The sequence below is a fragment of the Manis javanica genome, chromosome 12, assembly GCF_040802235.1.
Source record: "Manis javanica isolate MJ-LG chromosome 12, MJ_LKY, whole genome shotgun sequence".
NCBI classification, from domain to species: Eukaryota; Metazoa; Chordata; class Mammalia; order Pholidota; family Manidae; genus Manis; species Manis javanica.
In genome coordinates this window covers 100,662,791-100,674,992 of record NC_133167.1, presented here as the reverse complement: position 1 = coordinate 100,674,992, position 12,202 = coordinate 100,662,791, and the positions used below count along the sequence as shown (strand labels likewise).

The following is a 12,202-nucleotide window of genomic DNA, read 5'->3' as shown; positions in this document are numbered from 1 at the left end:
AGAACTGGTTCCCAGGATTGGTCCTGGTCAATGGTAGAAAAGGCAGTTTATTTTTAGGACCTCCTGCTCTTTTCTCCATTTGTTGATTATTTATTGAGTGCCTGCTGGGGGCTGTGCCTGGGAGGTTCAGAGTAAAGGGAACACACCAGTTCCGCCTTCACGAATATTCCATATCCTGCCCGCTCTCTTTAGGGCCTGTTTTCTCCTCCTTTGCGCTTAGTGATTTTGGGGCTCATGCTCTTCCTTCCCTCCAGTCAAAAGTCTAGGACAAGGATCTAATAAACTCATTCCCTCTAAATGTTAAACTACTCAGGATGTTGCTTCTCCTGGGGAACTGTATTTTAAAGGAAAGTAGAGTTAATCCAAAGTAACTTGTAATGAGGAAGGCATTCCCAGACTATAAGAAGCCCTGTCACATAGGCAGCTTATGATCTCACTGTCAAGAAAGGCCAGGGGGCCTTCTGATCACAGCTTGGTGGGGGCGGGGGCGGGGGCCGGCGGGGGCACCCACTAATAATACAAGAGGTCCCGTTTAATTGGATGTCTCTATGAGCCAACTTCTTTTCTATGTTCTTTTATTTAAATCTGTAAGAAGTCCTAGGAGATATATGTACACATATTTTACCAACAAGAAAATCAGGTTTATGGAGACAACTGGAAAATTTAAAGGACAAAATCAGGAGTTGATGATTCTGTAAGGGCAACCTGCTGAAGTGTAAATTACAAATCTGTTTTCAGTTCATTTTTCATTAGTTATATAGGAAAACTACACTTTAGGAATATCTAATCAGTGTAGTAGGAATACTTGTTTAAGAAAGGGTATTTTAAATTTATATTAAAATTTTATCTCTCTCTCTAACTTAGGAAAGTTCTGACTAGAGGTTCTAAGATCTGTCCTTACGAGCATTTTTCCATACAGCACAATTGAGAGATGGTTTAGTTTTAGGTTTTTTTTTTTAGCTTTTGAATGTAGACATAGATAAGCATCAGATTATTAGATTAATTTAGCTCATTAGAGTTGCTTCAAAGGACAATCCTTTATCTTTTATAATTCAGCTGTGCAGGCAGCATGATTACATACTGGAAAACTCCTTTCATAGAGTAAACTTAATTATAGAACACCATTATTGAGAATTAAAGAAGGATGTAAAATAAGATCTGCATGAAGACCTCAAGAATTTGAAGTTCACAATAACTAATAGATTAGAGACACCTGTTTCAAATGGTGGGACCCTATTTTTGTTTTGCCTTGTTTTAACATCTTAAACTTCTTGGATTACCTCATAGCCATTTGGCAGAAGTCCATCATACAAAATGAAAGTGGACTATATTAGATATGGCCAACTTTTTTCTGACGAGAATATGTTTGTCTTTTAACAAGGAGTTTGCTAACCCTACTTCTTTTTTCTTGATGTAAAAAGACATGGCTAATATATCTCAGAGAGTAAAGACAGGCAACTGCTTCATCAGATGGCTTATTCCAATTTTTTATATTTGCTAGTTTTTCCTCTTGGAAGGCATCCACTTCACTTAAAGGGAAATAATAGTATGAATATCATTTGCTCTAAAATTCATACCTGGGGTTCTGATTCTAAGTTGATTTTGAAAGGATGTGCTTTCCCATCTTCAGATACCTGTGGAGACCATAAGCGAGTTTCTGCCCTGTAAACAAAGTAAATTTCATAAACTCCAAATTCGAATGGTACTTCCAGCTCTAGCATACTTGAATTTCTTAAAAATGTTTGTGAAAATACTATCATCCCTTGCTCATATAAGCAAAGGCAGTATTACTTGCTCATTATTCTACATTGTCCCACCTAATTAGTCTTCATTTTTAGTGTGCTTTGGGGTGTACCTGAGTGGATCAGAATTGCCTGGAGGATTGCTATGGGCTGAATGTTTGGGTCCCTCCTCCCAAATTCATTGTAAGTTGAGATACGAATCCCCAACATGGCATTTGGATGTGGGTCATTGGGAATTTGAGTTACATTAGGTCATGCAGGTAGGGCCCTCATGATGGGATTAATGCCCTTTTAAAATGAGGAGGAGACATGAGATCGCTGTCTGTGTGCACACACCAAGAAAGGCCACGTGAGGACATACCAGGGCCTGACTCCCAAGAGCTTGACTGTACCTGCACCCTGATCCCAGACTTCCAGCCTCCATAACTGTGAGAAATTCACATCTGTTGTTGTTTGTTGTGTCAGTCTCCCAGTCTATGATATTTTTGTTACAGCAGTCTGAACTAAGGCAAAGACATTGTACAGTTCCTGGAGAAAGTAGGTCTCCAATACATGTGGGAAACAGTCTGGGAGAGGGAGATTCTGGCGGCACACCCTGCGTGGGACCACAGGGAAAATTCCTCTCCTTCCCTCCAGTCCTACCAAGGCCACCCACAGGAGACTGAGTGATCTGCCATGTGGATTTCATGTTGGCATCAAGGCTTTGTCCCATCTTTTTCACGTATCATTTGGGACGGAGTGCTCTTTAGAGGCCATGTGCTTGGCAGGAACACAGGTTATGCACAAATAGGGAAAGAGTGAATTTCACCCCACGGAATGGCAGATTGGCCAGTTGACCCTGCATTCCTACAGCATCAGGGAAAGTTGTGAATACTTGAATACAATAGCAACAGGATAAACCCACACTAATAACCATTACAACAAACTTAATTTTCACAATTAGTTTCAGACTAGGGCTCTGATGGCAAAAGATTGGGTTCAATTTCTTAATTTTTTTTTGGCAGGAAATGTCTCATTGTATAACACCCTCATGTGCTCATGCAATCACACACCTTGTGAGGTTTTTCTGAGCTGAATTCTGTACCAAAAAACCTATGACACACAGGATATTAGCAACCAATTTTTAACCTGATCACCTTTCGGCAAATCAAGAGAATTTGGGGGGAGAATTTAAAAATTCCATTCCATTCTCTACTGCATTTAGAACAGTGGGACAACTAGCCATGCTGTACAGGTGTTTCTGTGGCCAGTACCCTTAATGGTTCAATTTTTATAGTCAATTAACTAGATTAGTTGTACAGAAACAAAATTCATTTAGCCTCTTTCATTATTCTGACACTCCAGAGAATTCCTTTTAGAAATAGTTTAACTGATGCTAGATCAATTGACTTCAGTAAAGAAAAAAAAACTGTCAAAATTCTAGGTCCTGTGACACTCCTCAGTGGGAGGATGATATCATTTATAGTTCTGGGTCAGGTCCTCCTGCAAAACAGATCAAATTTAACATCATTAATTAAAGAGCACCTGTCAATTTTGAGACACAGCTGGTGTGCTGCTGCTTTAATCCTGTCCTGGGCATCAGCATGAGTCATGGATTCCGTGCCGAAGCCATCGATAGCCAGGATGACATCTCCAGGACACAGGTTGGCAGCTGCTGCCTTGCTTCCTGGAGTAATCTAGAAGAAATCATGGCACTATTTTAAAAGCCAGTATTCTGCAGTATCTTGAGTTTTGTGCCCTACATTTATATTTCATCTTTGTAACATTTGAAATGTTTCACTGGGTAGGATTTTAAATCTAACTTAAAATAACTCGTAGCCGATCTATTGTGTTAGCTCTATTTTTCCATCATCCGATATAACTTTGTTTCTTATTAACCATGTGTCATCTATTATGGACATCTCCTTCCCCTTTAAAACATATTGCATGACTCCCTGTTTGAATCATATTTTCTTTGCTTTAAACAGAATAATTTGTTTTATTGAGAAATTTTTTTTTGTCATCCAGAACTCTTTATTTAGAATAGAACTTTATGAAATTTGGGGACCTTTTCTATTTGAATTGAAACTGTTTTAGCATCTTTTTAAGTTATGGCCCTTAAAATTACATGAAGGGGCATTTAGGATATAGAAAGCTGGAAAGAGAATCACTTTTGTGTTAATAAGAAGAAGTCATGTAATATACACAAAATTAAAACTTTCATGACCTCTTCAGAGAGTTGATATTGAAAGGCAAGCCACTAGTTTGGAATCTAAGGAAAGACGGGTGCCTCCAAGGAAAGATAAGATGTGAGCATAGGCTTACCAAGAGAGATGGGGCCACCATACTAGTGGTTACGAAGAATTCAGCTGAAAATATGAACAGATTTCCTAAGGCTGAGTGTGAATTAGCATTGACAGTCTAGAATTCCTGGGGACTGCAGACACAAGGGAAGTTTGTATCCATGAACAGTCTCTTTTCCATAAATGAAGAACAGATAGAATAAATAGGAAACAACAAGATGCTAGATTTTAAATAAATTTTTTTATCAGTAATTACATTAAATATAAATGGTCTAAATACATCACACTGTTTTTCTTAACAGATTATTAAACTGGGTAAGAAAGCAAAATCTGAGTTTATGTTGTCTACCAGAAACCTGCATGAACTTCTCTTTGTGTGGGGGGATGAAAGAAATTCTTATGGATATGGGAAAGGTATGGTTGTTAAATATTTGAAAGGTGGCAAATTTGAAACTATTTCCATGTTGAGTATTAGGTAATGAGTCTTTTGATTGCTATATATGTTCCCAATATTTCTGAATAAATCCCAACTATTTACAACTGTCTAGTAGTCTTCACCTTATCTTACCTTGTCTATTTCTCTAACATCTTATATCATCCCTGCTCCTCGCATCCACTGTGCTATAGCTATTCTGATTCCCTTTTGGTTCCTCAAATAGGTCAAGAATGTACCCTGTTCGGCACTTTACATACACTGTTAGTTTTGCCTGAAATGTTTCCCCCACTACCCACCCAGCTGCTCCTTCTCATCCTTTATGTCTAGACTTAAATGTCACATTCTCAGAAAGACTCCCCCAAATATCTGAAGTGGCGCCTCCAGCCCGTCACCCACCACTCTCTACCATTACACCCTGTTCATTTCCTGCATGAAGACAGTGTATTTACTTGTATATTGTCTGTCTTCCCAAAGGGACTAGAGGCTCTTGAGGACATGCATAATATTATGTATATCCCTAGTGGATATTCCAATGTTTGGAATTAGTGAATAATTAATTGAAAATGAATGAAAAAGCCATTTAAATTAGAGCTTATGAAACAAAAAGAGCTGGTCCCTACATACCAAAGATTATGACTATTAATATCAATCCATTATTGTTATATTGCAAGTTTCCACTATTTAGAGGAGAAGAATGCATACAACTTTACTTAAACCTCACACTGCTCCAGGATAAACTAGATTGTTCCTAATGTTTTACTTGAGGGTCAGTTGTTGATTCATTTTTTTCTCTACTGTTTAAACTAGCTATTGAGTCTGTTTAATTTTGTGGCTCTATGGGAGATCCAAGATTCATCTAAATGAATCCAGTTGCTAAAATAATAAATTCTCATGTGTCTGAGAGCTTCAATCTCATCCCTGAAGTGTATATTGCCCTCACTTTATTTCTGTGATCATCTCACTGTAGTGATCATGAACATTTCCCAAGAGGAACAGTTGATAGGATCTGGGTGAGACAACTGGGGACTATTACATCTTTGGGTGGCATTTCATAGCTGTTTTCCACTAGAAATTCTCCCAGACTAGAACTGCTAAGAGAATAAAAGTTTCCATTCCTGATGTGACTTGTAAGGATAAAAATAATGTTAAACTTTTAATTTTTTCTAACTATAGTTTGTCAAAATCACTACAATTTTTGAACTTCTAAGATCAGAATGCTTTTCTTTGCATTAAAACATGAGAAAACATGGCTCAATGTGTTTGCTTTTAAAGCCTCACCTAGTTTTCCTAATAAACTTAAATAAATTTAAGTTGTATAACACTCAATCTTGATTTAGAAAAACCTAATATTTCTTAGGTCTCATTAGGATGAATGGAAAGTAGGGTTATGTCTGCACCTGCCTATAAAAATTTTAAACAGATATCTGGGGTGCTGAGCTTAGATACTGAATATGACTAAATTTTATTAACACTATTAATATAGAAGTTAATAACACTATCTTCTATTTACCCAAAATATTACATTTGCAAAGCTCTTTCTAATACCTTTGACTATTGCAACAACTCTAAGATAGACTGCTTCTGTTTTTCAGAGGAGAGTATCTCAGCAATCTGTAGCTTCTTACTATGGTTGGGGCAGCTGTATAGCTACGTCACCAGTGGTTTCAGTGGAAAATAGGAAAGATGGTTGATACCGAAGGCCAGAATCCATTTCTGACTTTGCATTCAACCTGGTGATTGATGTCCCAGGACCTCCAAGGAGGGAGTTGATAAGAAAGAAAAAAGTCTACACAGAGAAGGATGAGAGAGAAAGCCTTCACTTCTTCCTAGTCTTCAAGTTCATCTAGGCTAGATCAGAAAATTGACCACTAAATTGGCCTGGTTTTAGGAAGTTAAGTTAATCATAAGACTATGTTATTTCCCAGCATTACTTACTAGTTTATATTATTACTTATATTACTTTATATTATTGTTCGTAGTTTATTATTAACATGTTCTGTTAAATTAGGAGAAGTGAGAGCTACAGTGAGGTAGAATTTTTCAATGCATTACTTATTATTCTGGTTCATTAGGATCTCAAATATCAAAAGCATTAGAGATTATTGAAAATACTACCAATCACATAGCACATGTTTTCAAACTTGTCTGATTAGAAAAATCACATGGGGTCCTTGCTGACCATAAAGACTCTGATCTCACTCCAGAAGTCTGGGGACATGGTTTAGAAACCCTAGGAGAAGAACTAGGAAATTTCTATTTTTAACAAGTGCCTTGGATGATTTCCATTATTCACATCAACCTATTACCTGCGTCCATTCCGTTTGAAAAAAAACTAATTTAAATCACAGATAAAGCATCATATTGTTCTATTTACTCTGTAAGACATGAGGGAAGTCTAAGATATGGCTCTGATGGGATTTGTATGATAAAGATAAAGACGATTGACACAGTTATGGAGCAAGACAAGTATATACTGAAGGGCTGTACTATGGGGCATGGATCAAAGCAGTGAGAAATTCCATGGTTCAGTTGCTCTCCACTGCCTACAAATAAGCTCCAGTGGGTCACCTGGCACCTAAAGCCCTTTGGCTTTAGATCTACACTGTAACTCTAGAGCCACACCCCAAATGAGCTGAGTCAGAATCTGCAAACAGGGCCTGGGCATAGGTGTTTTCAAAAGCACTCCGGCTGTGTCTAATGTGCAGCCAGGTTGGGGAACTATTATGGAATTGTTATTATTTTTGCAACTGTATTATTATTGTGAACAATTATCTCACCTAATTCGCAAGACAGTCTTTTAAGATGAAAAAAACAGATGCTCAGGAAGTCTAAGAAACTTGCTTAGGGTCACACAGTCAATGAACATCTGAAACTCCTTATGGGTCTAACTACAGCTGAAGCTCTCGCACCCCGCCGCTGTACCACTCTGTGGGTAAGCTCTCCCCCGACTCCTCCTATCTCTTTGGCCATATTTTTTGCATGGAATCCTGGACAGGCTCTATCATGTCCTCTACTGACATATGAGCATCTCAGGGGGTAGAAACCCATTAAGCTATAATTATATCCCCACAGTGCCTTCCATATACAACACATTCTGCACTTAATGGATATTTGTGGGATGAATGAATGCCCTGAACATATGAATTTGCACTTCTATGCACACAGGTCTTTGGTAAAACAAATTAGATTTTTATTCCTATCAACTTTTCTAATACACTTGAATCCTGGGAAAGGGTAGCATTCAACTGTATGTATTTCTTTCTAAATGTTCAAATTTCAAATATAGTTTATATTAAACTACTTTTTTTTTGTTCAAGCCTGCAAAACTTAGGGATAGACTAACATTTTCTGTGTTGGTACCCACAGTCCATATAGCATTCTCAGTTACAATGATCTTGACCCTGGGTGTGCCCTGCATAGGAAGGAGGGAGTTGGGAAGAAGAAGGACTGAGTGGGAAAGGACATACTGGCATCAGATGTAAACAGTAATTTTACATCATATACACAAAAGAAGCTTGGACTTGATTCTAAAGTGGACCATTTGTGAAAACAAACCATCTGTAACTTGGCTGTGATAGTAGATCCACCTTCTGGGTGGTCTTAAGAAAGAAAGAGACTCCTTAGAACCTTTTTACCAGAGAAAGAAAAGCAGCTCACTTGAGATGTGAACCTTAAACTTTATTCTGTGAAATGCTTAAGCCAGTTATATATGGTGTTTGCAATAACAACCCCTTCCACATCCACAACTTAAATGTATATTGCACAGAGTGTACACCTATTGCCCAAATACTGCTTTCCTACCAACTGTATCACAACAAGTTGTGAATCTTTTTGAGAATGTCTGGTTTTGATTTACCTTACTTCTGATGCTTTTTTAATGACACAAAAGATTTACTTGGCTGATTAATTGGATTGTAAACAATTATAGGGCTGGGACCCTTTGTCCGAATTTTCTGAATTGTAATTTCAACTGATGGAGGGTGTTAACATTTGTAAAACCCCTAGCTAACTCTGGTGGGATAGAGGATCAGGGTCTTGGAGCATTGATATGGTTTGCATCTGTAGCACGCTAGGCAAGGAGGGCTGGGTATAGTTGTAGGAGGACAAAAATGGATTTAACTGACTTGTGGAATACATTTCATTTTTGGGAATTTTTGTGGCATAAACTGCAGGCAATGGTATTTCAATTCTTTGCATACTTAAGACTTGTCCAAACAGACAAATCAATTAACAATAAAACAATTCCCATTTTTCTTTATTGTAGAATGTTTTGAGGACACAATCTGTACCTAATATGACCAAGTTGTGTAAAAGTGAATGATCTAGTCAATTGTTCATGTCATGTCTACATTTATTCTACAACATATCTGATGTCTTAGATACTGGGCTCTGCACTGAGTAGCCCCCAAATTTGAAAGTTCCTGCTCACAGGGAGCATGCAATTTGTAGGTAACAGAAGTGCTCAAATATCTGTGGCATAAGGCATGGTATACGGAGAGGTTATAGGTCAGAAACTGTGGTAATCAAATGGATGCAATGCTTGTTCCTGGAAGAAGGCCAGGGCAGTGGAATTTGATTGGGTTTCCATAGGCATAGAGGGTGATGAACAAGGTGGAAGGGAATTCTGGAGAAAAATGAGAGCAGAAGCAAAGACACATTCGAGAAACCATAAGTAGTCTGGTCTAGGGGTACCACTGCCTATCTATGGAGGGAGAGAGGGAAGGAGATAGAGAGGGGGGAAATGAAGCTGAGCTGGAGTTGGGAAAAAGGATGAAAGCTCTGAATGTGTGTGAAGACCACACATCGTATTCTCTATGCCCTGGTGATGCCATTGGAAGTTTCAAGAATAGTATGACGATGCAGGGTGTATTGGAGAGGGGAGACAAACAGGGTGAAGCTATGCAGTCTTGACTAGGGACAGTGGTAGAAAAAAAAGAATGGTACATCTTAAAGATATACAGTCAGTAGGACCAAGTGATGAATGGATTGGCACAAACATTTATTGCAGAATTTTTCACTTGTATGGACTTCAGAATGCAGATTTTGGAGACAGACAGACCTTGCATCAAATTCTGTCCCCACTTGGGATCGTTATCAGTGAATGAATCTCCTGAAGCCTCCCTCTCTCACCTACAATAAGGGAAATTACTCCTCCTCCTCCTCTTATTGGTTATTGTGAGATTTATGTGAGATAGTACTTTTAAAAAGGGGCTTAGAAGGGTACATGGCAAGCAAAGGAGTATAATAACACATTTGCAACCTTATTCATTGCCTTCTAACATAACACAAAGATTATGAAAGTAACAGAAAACTCTACTACAAATTACAACACTGATAGTTATCTTCGGGTAATACCTTTTAGTATTTTTCCAAATTATTTTTAGTATTCTTATAATTTCAGTGGAAATAGTCTCAATTAGGTGTTCACTAAGGCAAAAAGTTCGAGTGAATATGCTTTCATTTATTCAACATGAATCTACTATGTGCATGATTTTGGGGACACTTAGAATACGAAACAGTTTGATTCAAAAGCTTATTTCATTTGTATTAACAAATGAGAACTATACTTCAGATACTTTAAAAATATTTCTTAGTAGAGACAATGGAGACTGTTTTCTTTGGTAAATCCATAAAAGGCTTTGCTTGGCCCAGATCACTGAACCATTTTCTGCTTAATTTACTTAGGAACACTTTTGGGGATATGTTAAATTTTCATGTCTCATACAAAAACACATGTCAGATATGTTTATATATTTTTGAAAGTTTTAGAACACAGGTTGAAATTTTCCATGGTATGCATTTTTATGGTAAATGTCTTGAGATATTTGAAAAAGACTTTCATTCCCAAATCTCATAGATGTATAAGTAGAGCAGAATTTAAAAGGTTTTACCTTGTTAAAAAAGCTATGGGAGTAAATCAGATCATAAAATATACATTTATAAAGTACAGTAAAAGCAGTAAAGAAGGAAAAAATACATATTAAAAGTATAATATTCTAAAGTGTATGCTTTTAAATTATGCTTACTATGCTTTATATGTGCTAATTGAAATAACAATAATTTCCTATTAAGACAAACACTTGTGTTAGAAAAAAATCCACTAGCCCAGCTAGAAATTTATTGACAGGACAGAAATCCTGAAGTTTTCCTTTTGGTTTTAATTCGACAGTATCTCTAATAGGATATTAAGTAAGGAAAGCTTGGCTTTGATGATAAAGGACTATTTTCAGTTATTAAGCTGAATGGTGACTTTCCATCAGGTAAGCTAAACAATCTGACACATTTTCTTTGTAGTTTGAGTTATAGGCAATGATTCCTAAGCCAAGTTTAAAACTTTGGAAAATATCTATTCAAAATGCCTGGAAACCTAGGAATATACATTAGTAATATTTTCCCTGTCTGCACTGATATGAGCGGTTCCAAATTGGCCGACCCAGGTTGTGCTGTGCAAACAGCTCCCTGCTGCCCTTTCCATCCATACACGGCAAGGGCTCTGGTGCGTGTCTGGCTCCAAGAAAAAACCGACGGTGTCACCCCTTGGTCTCTGCTTCTCGGGACCCCATCTCTTTTGCTACTGAAAGCAAACGGGGAGTGGAGGACGAGAAGGCCCCCGAGCCCTGGCAGCCAGCCTACTCTGAGTCGCGGGGATTCACGCTGTCAGTTCACCTCTGCTCAGAAAGCCTGCGAGAGGATGCAGACTCCACTGGAGCTGACTTTGTTAATTCCCTGAACTGCTCTGCATCCTCCGAACCTGTTTGCCAGTTGCTGCCTCCCCTAGAAGTGTGAGCCCGAAGCCGGGGACCCACGCAGCGCACCCTGGCTCCCTGACCACTCTCCGCTCCAGGGGTACCCGCCGCACGCCAGAGTCCCCGACCTGCAGCAAAAAAACGGAGAACACCTACCCTGGTGATGATCAAAGGCTGGTTGAAGTCTATGCCCCCGGAGAGTCTGAAGCCCCAGGGCGCGGGGCCCGGGAGGACCACGTTCTGGGGCATGGTGCCTCCTGGCGCGGTTTCCTCGAGAGCAAAGGCACCTGGGGACTGGGGCGCAGCGAGGGGCGGCCCTGCTCACGGCGAGCGTCCCCAGGCGGGAAAGCCCACTGCGCTCCCCAGGCAGCGTCCTCGCGGGGACTGCGTCCCGGGGAGCTTTATCCCCCGCTCCCGAGTGACGTCACCGGCCTACCCTTCTCCCCGCCCCCTCCCACCACGGAGAGCTCCAACTTTGGAAGAAAGCGACGCGCCGGACCCGCGGGAGTTCATGGGTGCGCACTGGCCGGGTGCAGCCTCCAAGACCGCTCGCGGGCGCGGGGGAGGCTTCGGGTTACAGCTTCCAGCACTCTTTTAAAGTAACACCTGTCCTCCTGCTTATCTTCTACTTGGGGCTCGGCAGTGTGCTACATTCGAAGTTAAAAGCAGAGGTTTTATGCTTTACATATTAAAACTTCTATGCTTCTATGCTTTACAATTAAAACCAAACACAAGCCTCATCAATACGATTAGTTAATAAACAATTTTGAGTGCGCTAAAATTTGCTTACTAGCTGTGTGACCTTGGTTAAGTTACTTTAACGTCCTTAGGTGTCGGCTTCTTCATCTGTAAAATAGGAGTAGTAATTGTACTTCTCTGGTAGGGTTACCTTCAGAATTAAATGAGCTACTTCTCTACAGTTCCTGGCACAGCGTAAGTGCTCACTAAATATTAAGCATTTCTGCAACTAACTGCATACTTTCATATATATATATA

The 12,202-nt window shown here is 39.3% G+C and overlaps 1 protein-coding gene across 3 annotated transcripts in view; it reads right to left on the bottom strand.

Annotated features, from left to right (window-relative positions):
* Positions 1–11,612, bottom strand: part of PDLIM3 (PDZ and LIM domain 3) — a 28,130-nt gene extending 16,518 nt beyond the window's left edge. For 2 of the 3 annotated variants that reach the window (XM_073219147.1, XM_073219148.1), the window contains exons 1-3: positions 11,363–11,611; positions 3,267–3,418; positions 1,578–1,662 (exon numbers count right to left, since the gene is read on the bottom strand). In XM_073219147.1, the coding sequence (XP_073075248.1) occupies positions 1,578–1,662; positions 3,267–3,418; positions 11,363–11,455 (330 nt within the window). In that variant the 5' untranslated portion in view covers positions 11,456–11,611. Of the gene's footprint in view, positions 1–1,577; positions 1,663–3,266; positions 3,419–11,362 lie in introns of all 3 variants that reach the window. The other variant, XM_073219146.1, reaches the window with a different exon arrangement.
* Between the last annotated feature and the right edge of the window lie 590 nt (positions 11,613–12,202).